Source organism: Globicephala melas, chromosome 21 (genome assembly GCF_963455315.2).
Source record: "Globicephala melas chromosome 21, mGloMel1.2, whole genome shotgun sequence".
Lineage (NCBI taxonomy): Eukaryota > Metazoa > Chordata > Mammalia > Artiodactyla > Delphinidae > Globicephala > Globicephala melas.
Window position 1 is genome coordinate 30,689,685 of NC_083334.1, and position 24,406 is coordinate 30,714,090.

Below are 24,406 nucleotides of genomic sequence, written 5' to 3' on the forward strand. Positions count from 1 at the left end.
TAAATACCTTACAAGAGAAGGTTTATTTATCATCAACATCAGTTTAAATTTGTTTTCCAAATGTAACAAATTTCAACGTGAATATGTTTATCAAAAGTTGCACAAATGAAGATCCCATAAAAGGGGTTACCTACTTCTGATTTCACAAGAATTTTGTAGGACTGATCTGCCAATTGGGTTGTAGAATTATTTTCTGCTATGGGGGGAAAATCAATTTCATTATCTTTTATCTGATAAAGCATATGTTCATATGTAGCTGAAGATTCCAATGGTTGAATTCCGTAACTGATATTCTCCAACTGCAATAATCCCCTGAATATTTAAATACATAAAAAGAAATTTAAAACATAGATTTCTCAATGATAAACATAAATCAATATTAAGTGAAAACATTATATAGAAATTTGATAGTGGCCTTTGTTGTCTAATATCTAAGAATCATCCCATCTTCCTTGGATTAACATTTAAACCCAATTTTCTACCTTCTTCTATCTATTACAGCATTTAGGAGTCATTGCAATTGTAGTGTGCCTCAGTAATGTGGATATTTCTTATACTAGTGGCAGCTTTTTCTGAATAAATTTTATAACTGCAAGCCTGGGAGAGAGACAAAGCAAATAGGGAAAATGATAAGACAAGCAGGCCAAGATAGTAGATGAGAAGACACATAATGAAAGTGTCTATTTTCCATGTCTTCCATCTACCCTTCGAGAAGATTCTAAAAGTAAAAGGGTACACAAGATTTCAGTTATGTACATCTCTGGAATATGCCATTACCTGAGTCCAGAGCAGGTGCTAAGTGTCACAACTGAATCTGCAATCTCTGTGGCATATCGTTGATAAAAGCAACGGCCCTAAACAGGAGTAATATAAAGATACATTTGTAATGATTAGAACATAAAGTGTTTGGTCTTATCCTTACTTCCTGGACATCTTCAAACATTCACAATTAGGCATTCCATAGTGTTATTCACCAGATATTCCACTTCCTTCTTATCTACCTACAATCTTTTCCACTTGACCCTCTTCTGCCTATAAATAATCACAACTCCTATCCTCTCCCATATGATTTTTACTATAATTCTAAATTTTTGATAAACAACTTTCTGATCTGCATCTTGTCTTTCTCAGCCCCATTTCTTGAATATATAGTCTATGAATGCTACTTCAATGTAATTAACGGCATTACTTTGACTTCCACTGTGAACATTTCGTTTGTTTTTTCTAAGCTAGCCCAAAATATCTTAACTGACATTTCCTCACTATTTTCTCTCTAATATCTCACCATGTTGATCATCCTTAGTTCAAACTCTCCTCTCAATGGACTTTCACAACATTAGTCTTCCCAGCTTCTCCCCGGATGTTTTCTTTCAGTGAATATTCCCTTCTCTTCCCTAAGAAATCTGTTGATATCTAGAATCAGTCCCGTTCCTCTGCTAATCCTGGGCTATGAAAACATTAGTATCATCACATTCTCTTGTATGAAAGTGTTTATACGTCATTAGCGCCCAGACTTACATCTCCATCAGTAACCATTCACTCGTCTCAATACTAGGATTACCTCCTATCTCCCACCCATAGACAGTGGCAGAGCATACCCTGCTCCACACCAGGCAGCAGCAGTAGCCATTTCTGCCTTCACTGGTGCCAGCAAACTATGCCACAAGCCTTCACGAAGATGTAGAATGCAAACCAGGTCCCAACCCTTTAACCTGCAGAAGAGAGCATCTCAGTTTCTGCAGCTCCTGGCCTTGTACTGATAAGAGAAAATGATCCCCACGAGATAATTCTCAAACCCCCCAACTCTAAGCAGCAAAAAGTGACTGAGATAAAAAATTTCCCCACTCAGGGGCACTAGCAGAGGCAGAGTGAGAAGCATACCAATATCCAGTGGCTGGGAAACTGCCAGAGGACATACTCTCTCTTCTATGGGTCCTTCATCACCCAGCATCACCTAGCAATACAAGGTGGCCCAGGAAAGAACCTTGTCCTGCTATGGGTTGCACCGGCAGAAAGCCAGTGAGCTCCAGCAGAGCCAGAAGAATGAAACAAAACAGAATAATATTGAAAGCCCCAAGAAAGCTAAATGGTCACTGGAACAACAGACCACACTAAATCTGAACTTAAACTGGCTGACAGACTTCAACAATAGAAGATTTCAATGTCAAAGATACAGTAGAAAACTACACACTATACCAAGAACCAAGAATATCACAACATAGTGGGAGAAAACAACCCAGTGATGCCAATATTGAGATGAGTCACACGTATCTGGAACTATCGGATGGATTTTAAAGCAGCTGTGATAATACTCGTTCAATGCACAATCAAAAATTACCCTGAAACAACTGAAAGAACAGAAATATCAGAAAAGAAATAGAAACCATTAAAAAGAACAAATAAAAATATTAGAAGTGAAAAATATAATAAACAAACAAACAAAACAATGCATACTGGACAGGCTCAAAAGTAGAGTGGAGATGACAAGGGATAGAATCAATGAACTTGAGAAAGATCAGTAGAATTCACTCAATATATAAAACCCAGAAAAATGAGTTAAGAAAGTGAATAGAGCCTCAAGGACATGTGGAACATTCCCCAAAATTTTAAAATACATGTCAGGATCCAATAAGGAGAGCAGAAAGAATGTAGGGCAGAAAAAAATCCAAAGAAATAAAGGCTGAATGCTGGTTGGAAAGAAGTTGGTTTAGAAAACCCTGGACCTTCCATCTCCCAACAAATACACCAAGTGAGTAGCAATTCATGGACCAATTTCCTTTGTGAGAAATCAGGAGTTAATTGACAGGCTCATGCACACCTTTAGAGGATGCAAAATCAGATGCACCAAAGCCAGGAGGGAGATTTGGGGTGCCCTTTCACCAGAGACTCTACCCCAGAGTACTGCCATAAGATCACGAAGAGACCCTATAGCTCCCAGATTCACCCAGGAGAAGAGAGGGTGTTGTTCAAGCATCCAGTGCCCCGGCGTTTTCGAGGGGAACGAACACCCAAGGAACAGTTTTACCAGACCCGGGGCTCTGATTGGTTCAGGGCAGTCTAGCCACCCAAACCACAGTGGAGGTGGTGGCTTGATTCCCTCCCCAGCTTGCCCAAACTCAACACAGAGTGAGGGGATGAAAAATCCCACCTCTCTGCTTCCCCTGGGGAGGTAATAGTGGATCGACTGAAGGCAGTGTTCCCACTTCGCCGGTTCTGCCCCAAGAGCCAGCACTTGTCTCACCAATCCTGGAGCACTGATGGCTCGCCCACAGTCTAGCTGTCGGAGGGAGAACAGGGGCGGCAGCCTGGGATGACAGACAACAATGATCGTCCCTACTGCCCAGCAGAAACAGAGCAGAAAAAAACCACAGCGGCTTGCTTCTACCTGGAGAGAGAAACTGCTGGTAGAGGACCCCCAAGTCATTGCAAATCACTGGCCGGGCTGATCTGTGGGCGTTTCCTTCTGCACATGGCCAGTCATGAAGACTGGGTGATGTGACTGCTTTGTCTAATGAGCAGACACCAAAACAGAGTGTCGAGTGAAATGAGTCATAAGGAAAAGACATTTTGAATAAAGGAACAAGACATAGACCGAAACTGACACTAGTGAAATGACATTAAATAACCTGCCTAATGAAAAATTTAAAATAACTCCCATAAAGATGCTTAATGAAGTTGGGAGAACAATGCATGAACCAAGTGAGAAATTCAGAAAAGAGATACAAAGTATTAAAAGTACCAAACAGAAATCGTGGAACTGTCAAATAATAACTGAACTGAAAAAATTCACCAGAAGGGTTCAACAGCAGATTAGATCAAGCAGGAGAAAGACTTAACTCAAAGACGGTTCAAAGGAGCAAAAAGAAGACAGTGAAAAAGTGATAAAATCTTACAGGACCTATGGAACACAAACAAAAGGAACAATACACAAAGTAGGGGGGGTCCCAGAAGGAAAAGAGGGAGCAAGAAAGAATGATTACGTGAAGCAGTAGCGATGTTAGCTAACACGATGACAGTAATCATATTGTAATATGTAAATGGATCAAATCAACACATTGTACACCTTAAACCTATACACTGTTATATGTCGATTGTATTTCAGTTAAAAAAACAGGAAGTACTTTCAATACATATTGGCTGAAAACTTTCCAAACTTACAGAAGGAAATTGATATCCATGCCAAGAAGATAAAAAATCACCAAATAAAATGTCCCCAAAGAAATCCACACTGAGATATATTGCAATCGAAATGTCAAAAGTCAAAAGTAGAGAGGGAATTTTGAAAGCAACAGAAGAAAAGTGACTTATGTGTAATGAAACACCCTTAAGACTTTCAGTGGATTTTTTAGCAGAAGGCTTGCAAGCCAGAAGAGACTGAGATGATATATTCAAAGTGTTGAGAGAGGAAAAAAAAAGTTGACTAAATATCTTATACACTGCAAAACTACAGAAATGAAAAAGAGACTTCTGGTTTCTGGTTCTCCATGTCAGAAGGTTGGACGTTGCCATTCCATCCTGACGACAAGAGACAGCGGAACAGACTTAAAACTCAACAGCTCTTCCTGGATGTGTAAAAGAAGGGAGGACACAGTGCAAAGCGCGGCCCTCAGGATGGGAGAGGGCACATGGGGAGGCACAGCTCACTGGAGCAGAGAATCAGTAGTGCAAAGTGCTGCTGGAACCAGTGCCAGGGCAGGAAAACCTGACTGTGATTGATAAAAGGCTTCAAGATCAGTGCGGACAATTCTGAGAAATAAAAACTCCAGAGAACCCATGAATGGACCCCCAAAATACTGTGAGATTTACCTTCAAGAGTTTCACCAAGATGTCACAGCTAATATCAGAGAAAAAGTCCTTGTGCCTCCGGCAAGGGGAGCGGGAAAGGACTCAATCTGAAATACATCAGTGCACTCTGTTCTTCTTCACAGGGCCTGCCTTCAGGGGAAACTACCTAGATAGAGATGAACTGGCTGGGGTATTATCAGAGCCTAACTGACCTCAGGAAAGGAAATACCCAAATCCAGCCCACTCTAGCCATTCTGTCGCACTTGCGGAAAAAACAAAAACAAACCACCAAGAAACACTTTTGTTCATAGCCCTGATGCATAGGCTCACTAAAAAACTGAGACTTAATCACAGGACTATAAAACACTTTCTCTCACCCTACACCTCACTCACCACCACATTACTAAAGGCATATTTACAGCAGTTACGATACCCTAGATATAGAAACAATCTAAGTGTCCAAGAGTAAATGAGTGGATAAAGAAAATGTAAGATATGTATCCTATATGTGAGACAACCAATGACATATGATATACATCACACATATGAATGAATATTATTCACCCATGTGTGAGAAGGATTAGTCTGGAGAACATTATACTAAGTGAAAATAGCCAGACAGAGAAATAGAAACACTTCATGATCTCACTTACTTGTGGAATCTTACAACAAAAAGGTAAATTCCTTGAAACAGAGGAGGATGATGGTTACCAGGGGCTGGATAGGGGAGACAAGGAGATGCCCTCAAAGGGTACAAGCCTTCACTTACAAGATGAAAAAGCTCTGGCAATCTAATATACAGCATGGCGACTATAGTTAACATAGTTACATACTGTGTTATACACTTGAATATTCCCTTAACAACCTTAAGTGTTCTTACCACAATAAAGGTCACCATATGAGGTGATGTATGTATTAATAACCTGATTGCAGTGACCATTTTACAGAGAATAAAAATGTGAATTAATCATGTTGTATTTTAGATATATAAAAACTTATCTGTAAATGTCACCTAATAAAGCTGAAAAATAAAAAAGAAATATTAAAAATTTTAAGAATGGAAGCATCAATGAGATAGGTTTGGTCAAAATCTAGAGCACTGGCAACAGATGCTGGCATGTTTGTGGAGAAACAGAACACTCATTCATTACTGGTGGGAATGCGAAATGGTAGAGATAGCCAGTCGAGACAACCTGGGGATATTTCACAAAACTAAACATACTCTTACAATCCAATCCAGCCAGCAATCACACTCCTTGGTATCTACCCAAAGGAGCTGAAAACTGAAACCCACACAAAAACCCTGCAAATGTACATTTTATAGCAACTTTTTCAACACTGTCAAAAATTGGAATCAACCAAGATGTCTTTAAGTAGGTGAAAGGATTCATAAACTGTAGTGCATCCAAACCATGGATTATTATTCAGTGGGAAAAAGAAATTAGCTATTAAGCCACGCCAATACTTGGAGGAACATTGAATGCATATTACTAAGTGAAAGAAACCAACCTGAACGGCTGCATATTGTATGATTCCAACGACATAACAATTTGGAAAAGGCAAAACTATGGAGAAAGTTAAACGTTGCCCAGGGTTACAGTGGCAATGAACGATGAATAGGCTGAACACAGAGGATTTTTAGGGCACTTAAAATACTCTCTATGATACTACAGCGATGGATACATGTCATTATACGTTCGTGCCGTCCCACAGAATATACAAAACCAAAAGTGAACTGAAATGTGAACCATGCACTTTGGGTGATTGTAGTGTGCCCACATAGGTTCCTCAATTGTAACAAATCTACCACTGTGCTTGGGGGAGTTTATTAAACACAGGAGCTATGCGTAGGTGGCCCCAGAGGATATTTGGAAAACTCTATACCATTGTCTTAATTTTGCTGGCAACCTAAAACTGCTCCCCCCCCAAAAAAAAAAATCTTAAGAAATGGAGAGATAAAGACTTTTCCAGACAAAAGCTGAAGTATTTCTCACCACTATATCTGCATTACAAGAAATACAAATGAGAATTCATCACTTTGAAATGAAAGGGTGCTAAAGAGCAACATGAGAGCAAAAGAAAAGAATGAAAGTCATTGGGAAAGGTAAATGTATAGGAAATTTCAAATACTATATTACTGTATCGGTAGTGATCAAATCACTTTTAATTCTAAAATAAAAGTTAAGAGACAATAGTATATAAAAATAACTGTAACTAAAATCATGTTAAAAGTTACACAATATGCAATAATGTAAACTGTGATACCGATAACATAAAATGTAATGAGGGGGATTAGTAAAATTGACTTTTTATATGCTATTGAGGTTTTTACCAGCTTAAAGTACACTGTTATAGCTGTATGATATTTCATGTAAGCCCCATGGTAACCAAAATGAAAATATCAGTAAAGGTTACATAACAGAAAAAGACAAAGAAATCAATACACATGGAACCAAAAAAAAAAATCAATGAAACACAAGAAAAGACAGCGAGAGGAAAAGACAGACAAAAGAACTACAATCAATCAATCAATCAAACAAGTAACAAAAAGGCATTAGTAAATAACTTCCCTATCAATAATCACTTCAAATGTAAATGTTTAGACTCCACAAACAAAAGATGTCAAGTGGCTGAAAGCGGGGTGGGGGGGGCAGGTTTCAACTCTATACTGTCTGCAGGAATTTCACTTTAAATTGAAGGAAATATAGCGGCTGAAGTTCAAGGGATGGAAAATATTCCAAACAAATGGCAACAGAAAGAGAGCAGGTGTTTTAATTGGGAAGAACACGTCTGACTCCATATTAGATCTGTTCCTTTTACTTTAACCTTTGTGTTCTTTTGCCTGGGCTTAGTCATGCTGGCTCTGCACCTTTTGTAAAAGAATGTTGCCTATGGCTTGAAATGTACAGGACAGCCTGACTGTGACCTGACCTGAACAGAGAATAACATTTGTCTTGTTGGAGGTTTACAGGAACATCGTGACCTGACATACATGGACGCTGCAAGATCATTGAATCCAACACCAGGAAGTCTGCAGCAACTAACTACACCCCTCCCTCAGCTTGCCTTTAAAAGTGCTTTGCTGACAGCCTTTGGGAAATTCAGGCTTTTTAGGGCAGGAGCCACCCGTCTCCTTACACGGCCCTGCAATAAACCTTTCTCTGCTCCAAACTCCGACATTTCGGTATAGTTTGGCCTACTGTGTGTCGGGCACAGGTCTAGCTATACTTACATCAGACAGAATAGACATAAAGTCAAGACAGTCACAGGAGTCAAAGATGGACATTTTATAATGATTAAAGGGCTAGTCCACCAGGGAAAGATAACCATTATAAATATATACACCCTCAGCATTAGAGAATCTAAATATACCCACAGCAAACACTGACAGAATCTGAGGAGAGATACAGACAGCAATACAATAAGAGAAGGGGACTTCAATACCACACTTTCAGTAATGGGTAGAGGAAGCAGACAGGAGATGAGTAAGAAATAAAAAAGAGGACTTAAATAACATTATAGCCAAAATCTACCCAGCAGCTACATACAGAACATTCCCCTCAAAAGCAGCAGAATATACATTCTTCTCAAGTGGACACAAGCTTTCCCCACAATAGATTATATGTTTGGTCACAAAGCAACTCTTAACAAATTTAAGAAGATTTAAATCATACAAGGTGTCCTTTCTGAACACGTTTTGGAATGAAACTAGAAAGGAATAGCAGAAGGATAAGTAAAAAATCCACAGCTATGTGGAAATTAACAACATACTTTTGATCAACAATGAATCACAGAAAAGAATCAAAAAGGAAATTTAAAATAGCTTGAGACAAATGAAACAGAAAACACAACATACCAAAATTTATCGCATCCAGTGAAAGCAGAGGAAAGAGGTAAATGTATAGCTACAAACAAAATACATCAAAAAGACCTCAAATTAATAAACTAACTTCACATCTCAAAGAACTAACAGAAGAACAAAGAAAGCTCAAAGTAGCAAAAAGAACATAACAAAGAATAGACCAGGAATAAAATGATAATAAGGGGAAAAACAATAGAAAATATCAAAAAACTAAGAGTTGGGCTTTTGAAATGATAAATAAAATTGACAAACCTCTACCTAGATTAAGAAAAAAAGAGAAGTTTCAAAAATAAAATCGGAAAAATGAAAGCTCATGCCACAAAAATAAGAAGGTTCAAAAGAAAATAATATGAACATTATATGCCAACAACCAGATACCATAGAGGATGGATAAATTCTTAGTGACATGAAACCTAAGAACAGTGACACATGAAAAAATAGAAAATCCGAACCGACGTATAACTAGTATGGAGACTGAATCGGTAATCACAAACCTCCTAATAGGGAGAAGCCCGATACCAAATGGCTTCCCTGGGGAATTCTATAGAACATTTAAGTAAGAACTAACACAAGCCTTCTCAAATGCTTCCAAAAAGTAAAAGACGGGGGAACACTTTCAAAGTCATTTTATGCAGCCAGCATTACTCTGATACAAAAGCCACACGGAAAGAACAGTACGAGCTAACATCCCTCATGAATATAGATGGAAAAGTGCTCAACAAACTAGTTGTAAACCATATCTAGTGTAATCTAGCACCTTAAAATGGTCATACACCATGACCAAGCTAAATTATTCTTGCAATGCAAGAATGGTTCAACATTCAAAAATTAATGTGATAAAACACATTAAAAGGACAAAGAGTCAAAATCACACGATCATCTCAATATATGCAGAGAAAGAATTTGACAAATTTCAGCATCTATCAAAAGAAAAACTCTCAGCAAACTAGGAATAGAATGAAATCAGCACAACCTAATAAAGGCCATATATGAGAAGCCCACAGCTAACAACATATTCAACAGTGAACCCTGAAAACTATTCCTCTAAGATCAGGAACAAGGCAAGGACGCCCACCTCACCAATTCTGTTCAATCTAGGATGGGAAGTTATACCTAGAGCAAGTAGTCAAGGAGAGAGAAAAAAATAAAAAGGCATCCAAATTGGAAAGAAAGAAGTAAAAATGTCTTTGTTTGCAGATGACATGATCTCATAGATAGCAAAACCTAAAGACTCCACAAAAACCCTCGAAGTTTTAGATCTAACGACAAGCTCCATAATATTACAGAATATATAATCGACATTCAATAATGAGTCGCATTTCTCTACTTACAGAGAACTATTTGTAAGGAAAGGGAAATTAAGAAAACAAATCCATTTACAAGATCACACACACACAAAATACCTACGAACAAATTTAACCAAGGAGGTGGGAACCTTGTACTCTGAAAACTACAACGTATTGATGAAAGAAATTAGATAAGACACAAACAAAGAAGACATCCAAGTGGCCAACAGGGAGATCACTAGTTACCAGAAAAATGCAAAGTAACACCAAAATGTTATTTTTGTGAGATATCACCTCACGACTGTTAGGATGGCTATTATCATGTGAACAAAGGACAAAGAGTGCTGTTGAGGGTGTGGGAAGCTGGAACTGTTGTACTCTGTCACTGGGTAGAGCATATGAAACGGCTGCTATAGAATATAGTAAAAATGAAAAACAGAACTCCCTGTGATCCAGCAATGTCACTTCTGGGCAGTTACCCCAAAGAACTGACACAGGAGCTGCAGGAGATATTGGCACTGCTATGCTTACTGCAGCACTATCCACAATAGCCAAGATGTGAATAAACCCTAAGTGGCCACATCCACAGAAGAGTGGATAAGAACATGTGGTGTATATGTATTCTGTGGAATGCTAGATAGCCTTAAAAAAGAAGTAAGTTATGCAATACGTGACAACATGATTCACCTTGTGGACATTATGGTAAGTGAAACAGACCCATCACAGAAAGACAAACACCGCATGACTCCATTTCTATGAAGTATTTAAACGTCAAATGCATACCACCCAAAAGTGGAATGGTGTTTGCCAGGGGCTTGGCCAGGGGGAAATGAGGAGGTACTATTTAATGGGCATAAAGTTTCAGTTAAGCAAGATGAATAATAAGCTCCAGGACCTTCTGTAAAACATACTGATGTCAACAGTGATGTAATTTATGCTTAAAATTTGTTAAGAGAGTAGAACTCATATTAAATATTTTTACCACCTTAAATTTAAAAAATTATATATATATATATATATATATATATACACATAAATTCAGAAAAAAGTCAACAGAAATCTTCGCAAAATTGATGAAGGACATAAACATTTAGATTCTGGAAACTGATCAAACCGAAAATAGAATGGGTCCAAAGTCACTTGCAACAAGAAAGATCATGACTAAACTGAAAACTATAAAAATATCTTCAAAGAAACCAGACAGTAATGTCATATAACCTGTAGAAGAACACCAGTTTGAATGACAGTACATTTCTCATCTGAAAGTCATGAAGTCTCAAAGGAAATACAAGAGCAATTCTCACATGTTGACAAGAACATTACTGTCAAACATGAATTCTATATCTGGTAAATTTATCCTTTAAGGATGAAGGAAAAAGAGAAACTTTCTCCGACAGAGGAAAACTAACAGATTTAGTCTACAGCACACATACCCTAAGGTAATGGCAAAAAGAAACTCCAGGAAACAAAGGTAATACATCACAAAAAGGCTTGGGTAGTCTTAAGGAACTGGGACAAATAGAATGGTTTAAAATACGGGTGAATATAATGAACTATCCTTTCCTTCATGAGTTTCTGAAATCATATTTGGTAGTTGAAACAACAATCACACAGTATCATGTTATGCTTAATGTATGGAGAGGAATATTTGAGCAATTATATTTATAAAGTACAGAGGATAAAGGATCCTAAATGGAAGTAGGGTTTCAGGGTTTCACTTGAAGAAGTAAAAAGTCCACAACAGTAGGCTAGGTTCTATATGTTTATTGTAATACCTCAAGCAAACCTAAGAAAAGTATAACAGGGAAAAATCTATTGACACTATAAATAAATCATGATGTAATCTTTAAAATGTTCAAGTAATCCAGAAGAAGAAAACAAGAAAAAAGAAATGAGTAGCACAGAAAAAAAAAAATAAAGGGAAAAAAATATAGCAGACAAAAGCCCTAACATATCAATCACTACTTTAAATGTAAATAGTCTAAAAACACCAAATAAAATACTGAGTCCCAAGGCAGATGGAGGAAACAAAAAAATCAAACAAACAAAGGCACACCTTATGACCCAACTCAATAGTCTCTACAAGAAACTCACTTCAAACATAAATTTTTTTCCACTTCCAATGATTTTATTTTTTTACTTAATTTTTATTTTATATTGGGGTATAGTTGATTTACAAGGTGGTGTCAGTTTCAGGTGTACAGCAAAGTGGTTCAGTTACAGGCATAAATTTTTAGGTAGACTGAAATAAAAAGAATGGAAAATATGTCATGCAAATATTGATAAAAATCATATCAGAGAAAGTGAACTTAATTGCAAAGAAATCTACAAGGGAGAAAGAGAGTCACTACGTGATCATAAAAGTATCCACTTATCAAGAAGCAGAGCAACCCTAAATGTATAGGCATCAAACAACAGAACTTCAAAATATGTGAAGCAAACCCTGGTACAGCTGAAAGAGAAAGACAAAAACCACAACAGTAAAGGAGGAATTCAACACGCTCCAATCGGTTATTGCTAGTACTAGACCAAAAATCAGCAAAATACAGAACTGAACCGCAGCATCAATCAACCTGATCTGCATGACATTTATGGACCAGTCCGCCCAAGAACAACAGAATACACATTTTTTTTTTAAGTATCCAAGGACATTCACCTACAAGCATAATATACTGGCTCATGACGCAAACATTCACAAATTAAAAACAAATTGAAATTGTACAAGGTATACGCTCTGACCAAAGCAAAATCAAACTAAAATTCAACAGACAGACAACAGAAAAAATAAACAAACCAAAACCTCCAAACACTTGTAAAGTAACTAACAGACTTTAAAAAAACAAACAGGAAGCCTTAAAGGAAAATTTAAAAATACATATATCTGTAATGAACATGAAAACTCACCATATTGTTGTGAGATACAACTAAGCAGTGTCGAGAGGGAAATTTTAGTACTAAAATGCTTACAGTAGAAAAAGGAATGGTCACGTATTGATAAATATAAGTTTTTTCCTCAACAAATTAGAAAAAGAAGAGCAAAATAAACACAAAGCAAGGTATAAGGGAGAAAAGAATAAGAGCAAAACACTACAAAGTTGAAAATAAGAAAACAGTAAAGAAAATCAAAGCAAGAAAAAGCTGGTTCTTTGATATGTGCAATAAACTGAAAAATCTCTAGCAAGACTGACAAAGAAGGGACGACATACCTCATCAGTGTCGGAAGTGAACCAGCATATCACTACAGCTGCTGTAGCCATTAAAAGGGTATGAGGACTGCAAGAAAATACATGCCAAAATGCCACTGAGATGAAATAGACCAATTACTTAAACACACACCACCAAAGCCATACATAGGAAACAGATAAACAAAATATTTCTATAACCATTAAATAATTGAATTGGCAATTTAAAACCTCCCACATACACACTCAAACACACACACAAAATCCCCAGGTCCAGTGATTTCACTGGAGAATTTTACCACACATTTTAAGCATTAACAAGTATTTTATACAATATCTTCCAGAAAAACAAAAGAAGAGGTAATCTTTCTCAGTGTATTTAATGAGGCCAGTATTACTACTCCAAAAATTAGACAAAGTCAGTACAAAAATAGAAAAATCATAGATCAATATTTCTCAGGAACTTTGACCAAAAAAATCCTCAAGAAATTATTAGCGCATCAAAGCCAGGCATGAATAAAAGAATCATACACCAGGACAAAGCTGTGGGGTTTTTAGGTTTGATAGGTATTTTTTAGGTATTGTTTCAATATTTGAAAATCAGTCAGTGAAATCCACTATATCAACAGACTAAAAAAGAAAAATCATATGATCATATCAGCGGATGTAGAAAAGGCAACCGATACAATTAAATACACACCTCCCCTCATGGGGCAGAAAAACAAACAAATTCTTAGCAATCTAAAAATAGTGAATTTCCACAACTTTATAAAGAGTATATAAAAAAACCCCTTACAACTAATGTTATCCTTATGGTGAATGACTGAATACTTTATCCTTACAATTGAGAAAATTGTGAGGATGTCTGCCATCAGTTTGGTTATCTGACAGAGTACCGGTAGTTGTAACAAGCACAGTAAGGTAAAGCAAAGAGATAAAAAGTATACAGATGGAAAAAGGAGAAAACAGAAGGCCATATTTGTAAAAGACCTGACTATGGAAAAATTCTCAAGGAATCTATCAGAAAAAAAAAATAACAAACCCTCATAGAATTAATATGTGACTTCATCGAGGTTGTAAGGATATAGGATTGACAAAAACGAGAGTTGTATTTCTAGATAACAACAAACATATGTAAACGGAAACTAAAATAGAGTACCATTTACAATTGCTCCAAAGACAATGAAATACTTTGGTATAAACCTAAAAACATATCTACAGGATCTGCATGCTAAAATTACAAAATGCTAATGAACGACATTTAAAAAAAGACCAAACAAATGGAGATTCTTACTGTATTCACGGTTGGAAGAATCAACAGAATAAAGATGCCTATTCTCCCCAAATTCATCTGTAGGTTTAACAGTGTCTATCACGATGCTAGCAAGGTTGTTTGCACACAGAGGATAGTTTAGTCTAAAATTTATATGAAAAAGAAAAATATCTAGAATAGTGTAAAAATCTTGAACAAGAATAAAGCGGGAGGAATCACTCTAGTCAACATAAATGCTGAATATGCAGGCAAACTGAAGACAGCAGGATACTGGCAGAAGGAGAGTCACATGGAAGATCTGCACAGAATAAAGAACCCAGGAATATATCCGCATCAATATGACCCTGCCCCCGACTTTTTGACAAAGGTGCAAAAGCAACTCAATGCAGAACAACCCTTTCTAGAAATAGTGTTGGAACAATTCCACATCCCTGGTCAAGTGAGTGAACCTTGATCCAAATCTCACACTTCATACAAAATCACCTCAGGTGAACACACCATTAAATGTAAATAAAACTATAACACTTTTAGAAAATAAAAACACACAGAATCTTCAGGAACTCTAGGGCAACATAGATTTCTTAGGTTTGAGAGCCAAATTACCATTCATAAAGGAAAAGTTGATAAATTAGCTCTCATCAAAATGGAGAAATTCTGCTCGGTCAGAGACCTTATGATGAGGATGAAAAGACAAATTACAGACTGGGAGCAAACATCTGCAAACCGCATATCTGGTAAAGGACCTATAATTAGAATATATAAACTCCTCAAAGGTCAGTAGTGAAAAACCAACCAACGAGAAAAGTCCAACGAGAAAATGGGCAAAAGACATTAACAGATATTTCACAAAAAGTGACAAACAAGCTCATGAAACTATAATCAACTTCACTAGTCATCAGAGAAATGCCAGTCAAAATTACATGAGATAAAGTACACATCTATCACAATGGCTAAAATAAAATTGTAAAATTTAAATAGCAAACAAAATGGCAAGAATGCAGATACTCTTTTCTCTCTCATTCACTGTCAGCAGAAAGTTAAAATGGTACAGCCACTCTGGAGAAAAGATTGGTAATTTCTGTCAAAAGTGAATATACACTCACCATATGATCTGGCAATGATATTCCTAGGTATGTATCCCAAAGAAATAAAACTGCACACCTACACAATTGTACATGAACGTTCACAGAAGCATTCTTTTCAATCGCTTAAAATCGGAAGAGCCAAACTCTCAGTTGGTGAAGTATGAGAATAACTAAACCTGGTGTTTCTTTGTGGAAAGTAGCTGTTGAGGAATTCAACTTTTAAAAATAGATTTGAAGGGATTGAGATTTTCTATTACTTCTCTCAATCTTGATAAGTTGTACTTTTCAAGGAAGCTGTCCATTTCATCTAAATCATCAAATTTATTGGCATAAAGCTGTCATAATTCTCCAAGATATCATTTTACCTTCTGTATGACTAGCAATATCTCCTTTCACCCCTAATATTGGTGGAATTTGTTTCTGACCTAGATAAGTCATACTGGGGGTTATTAATTTTATTAGTCCTTTGAAACAACTAAATTCAGAGCTTTAATGATTCCATTCTTTCTCCTTTTTCTCTCTCATTGATTTCTGAACTTATCGCGTTCTTTCCTTCCTCGGCTATGGCTTAACCCTTTACAGATCATCACTGTTTGTGTCAGAAGTCAATTAATTTAATGGTAACCATCCACAATCGTCTCTGCGCTGTGTTTTAGGCTTTGAGGTGGGGAATGGGGGTGACCAAGAGTGTCTCTTACTCTAGAGCTTGATCCTTCCTTCAGACACTCAGCCTTTCTGTCTCAGCTGAACGTCTGGGGTTTTAGCAAGGTCACTTTACACTGCCTGCGCTGAAAATCCAACATCTCCCAACACTGTTCTGTCGGTTAGTATTATCTCCATTTCACTCTCGAGCCTTCAGTAGAGTCTTACCCACCACACATGCTGTCTAATCCTCCGTCAGGGAACAAAGGACAACTCCCCTTCTCTGAAAAAATGTACATCAACACAGAGTCCCTTTTTTCTCTGGTCCTGGGTCCTGCAAGTTCCAGCTGCTTCAGCAGCCCGAACTCTTAAAATCCAAATTCTTAAAGAGTCCTGTTTGCTTCCACCCTTGTGCTATAGTTAAGACGTTATTTCCAGTCAGAGGGCCAAGTTCAGTGTGAGATTCGCCTTCCATGTTTTCCTTCTGTCAGAGAGAGATTTCCTGATTTTTTTTTTTTTTTAATTGTCAAATGTCTGAAAACAAGTGTCTCATGGATTTTGTCCTGCTTTCTACTTGTAGATGGTGAGAAAGACAAATGTTGTATGAGTTACCATATTTTAAACTTCCTTCTCTCTCAATTGCAACACAGCAACAGAATCTGACCAATCACTAGCATTTGCCTCTTCCCCATCATCTATTCTGGCAAAATACGTATCTTAGACTAAAGCCAACTTTCTCACATACGTTTAAGCATTTCTTGACTCTTACCTGTATTTTGGGAAAGAATTCAAATTCCTGTGTTTTTCATGTAAACCTATTCAGATTCTGTACCCAAACTGCTTTTGCAACTTCACTTTCCTGTGCTCTTTCTGTAAAGTGGTTTCCACTGTTCCCTACACTGCTCAGGTCCTATGGTACCTCCATCAAAACTTCTCCCTGTGTTCAGTGGCTTCTTAGTTCCTTTCCCCACTTTTTTTCCCCTCTCAAACTCCTACTCCTACTTCCAGAGAGTGTAAATGACCTTTTCAGGTAAGTGATTCCTGAGTTCCAAATTTTAAAGGTAGTCATTCTATTCTATATGCTTTCAGAGCAACTGCCACATTACGTTTGGGTTTGTGATCAATCTGTTTGCCCAGTAATTCAGCCGAGTATAAAGCATTCTTCTTCTTCCCACCAATGGCACGTTCACCACATAACAATAAAAATCTACACAACATAAAGTAAAACTTACCTTTACAAATGAAGAATCTGGATACAATATCCCTGACTTGTTGTATGAATATACCAGGAAATGAGAGTCTAAAAATGACCTAATTCAACCAAAATAATAATACTTCGTTGTAATAATAGCATTAGTAAAAGTAACTTCCAGAGTCATGAAATTAAACAAACTTACATTTCATTTTATAAGCTCAAATACGCAAAAATTAAATGGGCTCATCTCTCCGTTATCTAGCTTTCTTTCTGATAGCGCATTATGTATATAAGAGAAAGCAAGAACCAGGATGACCGGATACCAGTGTGGGCACTGGAATGACACAGATTGCTGTCTAGTAAAATCCAGGACTTCCAGATTCCCTCAACAAAGTTTTCTTTTATAGATTCAACCATCAATACATCTCATGGCGTAAATCTCTTAGTTAAAATTTGCTAATAAGTAGCCATGGATTGATAAAAAAACAAACAAAAAAATACATGCTTATTTCATTAGCTTGTTTCTGTGAAGTTATGCTGTGCTACAAAGCACCCTCCAAATTCCCAGGTAGTTAAAATTACAATGAATGTTCTTCACAAGGTTACTGCAGGTTCAACTCCACATTGCCTTCATTCTGGAACCTAGGAAACGGCATGGTCCCTCCACGGAACATGCTTTTCTTGTAACAGAAGGAGAAAAATTGTAGAAGCACATGATAGATCTTAAAGCCTTTGTTTAGAAGCAGGATTCTAGTCTTTTGCTCAAATTTCATGTTATTTCTATAGAAAAACGTGACATAAATAGGGTATGGAACTAAAATCTTCTTACAAGGAGGATGGTGATTATCATGGAACAATCTAACATCGTTATTTACTGTAGGGATGAGACAGGCTGGGACCCGGGACCCTTTACTGGAGCGCTTGGCCTGGACACACGTCTCCTCGAGCAACAGAAGACAGAGGGACTCCAAGGGACTAAAACTAACTGCCTGCATGTGCAGTCTGGGTAATTATGAACAATAAGACACACAAAGGCCACAAACCGACTGCCACTCCAGAGGCGCCAGGGGCAAAAGCAGGGTACTTACTGCGCATGATCCCTGCACACAGCACCACCAGGCGAGTGGGCAGACCACCAATCGGCCCCTGCCTCACCCCATTTAAGGATCCAGCCCACCTTCCTCGGAGAGTGAGCCAGGGAACTGTCACTTGTTTTCGCTCCCTCCTGCTGCAGCACGAGCCTCAACAAAGCCTTGCCTGAATCCCTTCTCTGGCCAGTTATCAATTTCTATTGATTAAGAAGTCCAAGGACCCTAGTCCATAACAGTGACACTGGGATTTCTCATGGATTCCAAACATCAAGAAGGTCTGAAGGCCAGAATGGAAGAGAAACTAGAGCATTAACAGAGTACTTTTTTCACCACTACTCTTTTTTCACCACTACTTTTCTTATCTCCTTCATGTCCTCTCATTCTTTTTTAAAAATTTTTAGTGAAGTATAGTTGATTTGCAATGTTGTGTTAGTTTCAGGTGTACAGAAAAGTGATTCAGTCATATATATATACATATATATATATATGCACACACACGTACATATATATATTCTTTTTCAGATTCTTTTATCATACTAAGAAAAGTAAGTTGGACAGACAAATATCCTATGATATCACTTATATGTAGAATCTAAAAAAAACGATACAAATGATCTCCTTTATAAAACAGAAATAGACTCACAGACATAGAAAACAAACTTATGGTTACCAAAGGGGAAAGGAGGGGAGGGATAAATTAGGAGTTTGGACTAAACAGATACACAATACTGTATGCAAAACAGATAAACAACAAGGACCTGCTGTATAGCACAGGGAACTATATTCAATATCCTGTAACAATCTATTTCCTCTCCTTCTTGAAAACTTTTCCTTTTCTTCAATTCAAATAACAAAACCAGAGAGGTTCCCGGAGAAAAACTGGTATCTGTCAGTTTATATTCCACATATATTCAAGGAAAAACTGCATGGGCTGGGTTGGTTTAGGTGCAAGCATCTAGAACGTGAATTCTGAAACAAGGGCAGAGCCACCTTTTAATAACTGTAAGCATTTAAATGGAGGTGGTGGAAGTGGGAATCCAGAAGTACTTCCCAGGAAAAAGAAATTAGAGATTGAAAACCTTAACAGATATTTGACAAGCATTATTAAAAGGATAAAAATTTTGTTTGTGAGTTTATTCATTCTGGGCCCTTTTTCAAAGGCATACTTTTGGCTTCTGTATGAAACAACAAAATAGTCTGCCTTAATCAGTGACATAACAAAAATACAAATGAGCACTGAAAGAAAAACAATGTCCAATGAAAGGAAAATGAACAATAAAAAGCATGCAAAGCTTAAAAGTTAGTTCCAAATGAAGTAGCATTGATGAACAAAATAATCTTAATTTCAAGAGAAATGAATAAGCATTCCAAGAGATCATTCTAAGAGAAAAAAGTATACTCTGAAACTAAAACACATGACAGTTAATATTAAATAACTCAATAAATGTATCGAAGAGAATTTGCTTACTGTGAACAGAATTATAGGTCTAGCCAACAGAAAACAAATGCTGGTAAAATGCATGTCAAAAATAAAGATTTGATCATAGTTGTAGAAAAAACTATGATATGGAACACAGACAAGTAAGACCCAGGATGAAAGCAATGATTTCCCATAGAAGAAAAAAGAATGCGTAGGGACTGAAAATTAAAATGAAAAATTTAGGGACTTGGGCTATATTAGGGAGTATTAATGTAATACACACACACACACACACTCACACTCACCCACACACAGAAACTGCTGGAAAACTCACTTCACACAGACTATATCAAATTGCAAAAATTTATAGAAAAGAAATATGACTCACAAATTCAACACATTGCCAAATGTCATTCAGTTATGAGAACAAGAAAGACATCTGCAGACATGCACCGATTCGGGAAGCATGCCACCTGCAGATTCCATCTGAAGAAAATAATCTGAAGTTATTCTAACTAAACGATACCTGAGTCAGCATAAAGCTGCAATAAAAAAAAAAAAGTAAAAAGAAGCTTTGAAGAAAGTTGGAAAATGCAATACTGCTGTTAAAGAAACTGAAAGCTGTGAATTTACATCTTAAGTGGAAAAAGAATTTTAAGAAATACTATACGAATGTGATGCTACCACTTCTAACAGACACAAGAGAGGAATCTGAGAACCTAGGATAGAAAATATGAATATAATGATTATATGAAAATTTCATTTTTATAGCAATAAATCCCAAAAACAAAGGAAGAAGACAATCAATAGTGTAGGTGGCATAATTGCAACATATAGAGGAGATAAAGTGTTAATATCTACAGAAAACAAAACTTCCCACGATAGATCATGGAACAAAAACCAGAAAAACAGAAAGATAAAGCCACAGATTGAAAATAAATAACTCAAAACGAATGAATAAAAAATAACGACTGCCCCGCTCCCGGCAAAAAAAACAAAAACAAAAACAAAAAAACCCCAAAATCTCAGGAAAAGCAAGTCAATGAGAACGGTCAGTAAACACTGGAAAAGACACTAAGTGTTATTAATAACCAGTGAAGTGCATATTAAAACAACAATAAAACAACATTTGTCATCCACTAATTAACAAAAATAAGTGTGTGAAGATATTCATTTTGTCGAGAATGTGGAGAACAGAAACACTTTTAAGCTATTAGCATGAGTAAAAATTGGTTATAAGGCTTTTGAAGAAAAAAACTGGCATTATATAGCACTTGAGAAATTTCTTATTTATAATCCATCAATTTCACTGGGGCCCAGGAAGTCATGGTCAAGGATGTCCATGATAGAGCTGTTCTTGCTGTAAATATGTGAGGATGAATAATTAATGGGATATATTCATTTTATGGCTACATATGCATTTTAAAAAACAAACCCGTTTTGCACACATCATTATGAATGAATCTCAACAAATAATATTATGCAAAATGTTGCACAACGAACACTAATAAGTGTAAGGCCAGCTGGCCCGAGGCAGGGGATCACAATCAGATTCACAGGTTGCATCAGACCGAAATTCTCCGGACCACCCAGTTCCAGGAACTGACCTGGGGACTTTGAACCCAGCCCAGGCTTCCCGCCTTTTGAGGGGCGGGACTAACGGTCCCCCAGGATACCCGAAAAGACCACCAAATAAGGAATACCCTGCGCCCTCCCAGATTCACCACACCCCTTTCCCTTCTTCCCCTATAAAATCTTGCCCAACCCTCGCCCGGGTGCGACTTCTCTGGCCCCTTTCTCTCGGACCAGTGAACCTCGCCCGGGAGCGCTCCCTAATAAAGCTCACTTGAAGCTTTCCTCTGTTTCACGGTGCCCTTTGTTAAGATCCGACCTTACATTTGGTGCCGAAACCCGGGAGGGGTACCAAGCCCCGCGGGTTACGGCGCGGGCTGCTCCTCCCCTCCCCCAGGAGACAACCAGGGAACCTCTACTCATCCACCCGATCCGGCAGAAAACGGGGTAAGTCCCCCTCCCTAGTTCCCTCCGACCCTCAGAATCCCTGCCCACCGGACTCCCTGTCCTTAATCGCGGCCGCGTCAGGGATTCCTCCATCCTCTCTCCGGGCCTTGGGCAACTGTGGAGACGTCCCAATCACCTGACCGCCCTCCGACCTGCCGTGAATTGGAGACTGAGACCAGGGAAGCCTCTCTCCCTCTCCATTCACTCAGGGACAGACTGGGGGTCATGGGAACCTCGCAATCGAAACCAGATCCTAAGATGCCCCTGGGGTGTCTCCTAGCCAATTTTACAGCCCTCGGCTTCTCCCAAGATCTCCGTTGCCAACGGCTTATTTTCTATTCCACTGTGGCCTGGCCACAATATCCTCTAGACAATCAATCCAAATGGCCTCCTGAAGGGACTTTCGATTTTCACATCCTCCGTGATCTAGATAATTACTGCCGCAGGACGGGCAAATGGTCCGAGGTCCCCTATGTTCAGGTCTTCTGGTATTTGCGCTCCCGCCCCTCCCTTTGCGTCAATTGTTCTACCTCTCAAATCCTCCTTGCCAAACAAACATCTCCTCCATCCAAAACCTCAGTCCCCTTGGATTCCTCCCCACTAACCGACCCTCCCGAATCTCTTACCATTCCGCCCTTCAGAACTCCTCTCCAACCTCCACCCTACCCTGAAGCGGTCCCTCCTCCTCCCGAACCCGCTCCGGCCCCTCCAACCGCTCCCCCGCCTCCCTCAACGGTTTCTCCTCCCACGCCCCTTGCTTACACGCTCTCAAGACTCCCAAGATCCAAATCTCCTCTGCCCTCTGAGGGAGGTAGCAGGAGCGGAAGGACTGGTCAGAGTCCATGTCCCTTTTTCTCTCCAAGATCTCTCTCAAATAGAAAAGTGATTAGGCTCCTTTTCTGCCGACTCTTCCTGCTACATCAAAGAATTTCGCTATTTATCTCAAGCTTACGATCTAACCTGGCACGATATCTTCGTGGTTCTGTCCTCTACCTTAACCCCTGACGAAAGGGAAAGAATTCAAACTGCTGCCCGAAACCATGCAGATCAGGTTCACCTTACCGACAACTCCATGCCTGTCGGAGCGACTGCCGTACCTGGCACCGATCCAGTCTGGACTTATCAGGATGGCCAAGATGGCCGCCGTACACGCGACCTCACGATCCAATGCCTCCTGGCTGGCATGCAGGCTGCCGCTCATAAGGTAGTCCATTTTGAAAAACTAAGAGATATAACCCAAGAACCTAACGAAAATCCAGCTATCTTTCTCAATCGCCTCTACACCCGGCTGGATCCCGACACCCCGGCAGGCGCAGCGGTCCTAACCACCCATTTTATCACCCAATCAGCCCCGGACATCCGAAAGAAATTAAAACGGGCAGAAGACGGCCCTCAAACCCCTATTCGAGATCTGGTAAGAATGGCCTTTAAAGTCTATAATGGTCGTGAGGATTTGGCAGAATCCAGCCGACAGGCTCGGATGCACCAGAAGGTGGCCCTCCAAACCCAAGCTCTTGTAGCCGCCCTAAGGCCGGCCATCTCCCATGGATCACAGCATCCACGGGGTCCGCAAAAGGCAACCCCGCAGAGGGCCTGCTTTGAATGCGGAAAAGAAGGCCACTGGGCTCGCCAATGTCCCAATCCCCAACCTCCTTCTAAGCCCTGTCCCAGCTGTGGGCCAACTGGCCACTGGAAGAGTGACTGCCCTACGACTGGCCCTCTCTCAGCGTCTCCACGTGGGGGGGGGGGGGGGTGGGGGGGGGAGGCCGACCCAACGGCATTACCACTCGAACTGCTGGGATTGGCTGACGACTGACGGCGCCTGGACTCGAAGACCCCCATCACCCTCGCCGAGCCCAGGGTAACGCTACAGGTAGCGGGTAAGTCCATCTCGTTTCTGGTGGACACGGGGGCTACCTATTCGGTCCTGCCTACTTATTCCGGGCCAGTTTCTCCTTCCCAGATCTCGGTCATGGGTATTGATGGCAAACCATCCTTCCCACTCCAGACCGGTCCACTCCCATGTCATATCGAAGGACTCCCTTTTACTCATTCCTTCTTAGTCATACCATCCTGCCCAGTTCCCTTGCTAGGCCGAGATGTCCTTTTCCACTTAGGGGCCTCCCTCCAGCTGGTTAGACTTGACCCTAAGGTCCCCTCCTCCCAACTCCTGCTTCCTCTTCTCGGCCTGTCTCTAGAACCCTCCCCCTCCTATCCCCCTCTTCCAATCACACCGAACCCAATCAATCCCCAAGTCTGGGATACTTCTAAGCCCATAATAGCAACACACCATTCCCCCGTCCTCATCCGCCTAAAGGACCCCTCCAAATTTCCATCAAGGCCCCAATTTCCCATCTCTGAGACTCACCTTAGGGGCCTACAACCTATTATCACCAGACTCCTAAACCAGGGACTCCTTATCCCCACTGACTCTCCCTGCAACACCCCCATCCTGCCTGTCCGCAAGGCCTCTGGGGATTATCGCCTGGTCCAGGACCTCCGACTAATCAATGAGGCCATAATTCCTCTCCACCCAGTAGTGCCAAACCCATACACCTTGCTCTCC

At 39.3% G+C, this 24,406-nt stretch overlaps 1 protein-coding gene across 1 annotated transcript in view; it reads right to left on the reverse strand.

The window, feature by feature from the left end:
* The window catches only part of LOC115838659 (A disintegrin and metallopeptidase domain 3-like), a 98,254-nt gene extending 76,321 nt beyond the window's left edge, over positions 1–21,933 (reverse strand). Inside the window, exons 1-6 of the mRNA XM_060291509.1 lie at positions 21,668–21,933; positions 20,348–20,363; positions 18,399–18,598; positions 17,348–17,426; positions 778–854; positions 135–312 (exon numbers count right to left, since the gene is read on the reverse strand). Of these exons, the coding sequence (XP_060147492.1) occupies positions 135–312; positions 778–854; positions 17,348–17,426; positions 18,399–18,598; positions 20,348–20,363; positions 21,668–21,933 (816 nt within the window). The remainder of the gene's footprint in view (positions 1–134; positions 313–777; positions 855–17,347; positions 17,427–18,398; positions 18,599–20,347; positions 20,364–21,667) is intronic.
* Positions 21,934–24,406: the final 2,473 nt, after the last annotated feature.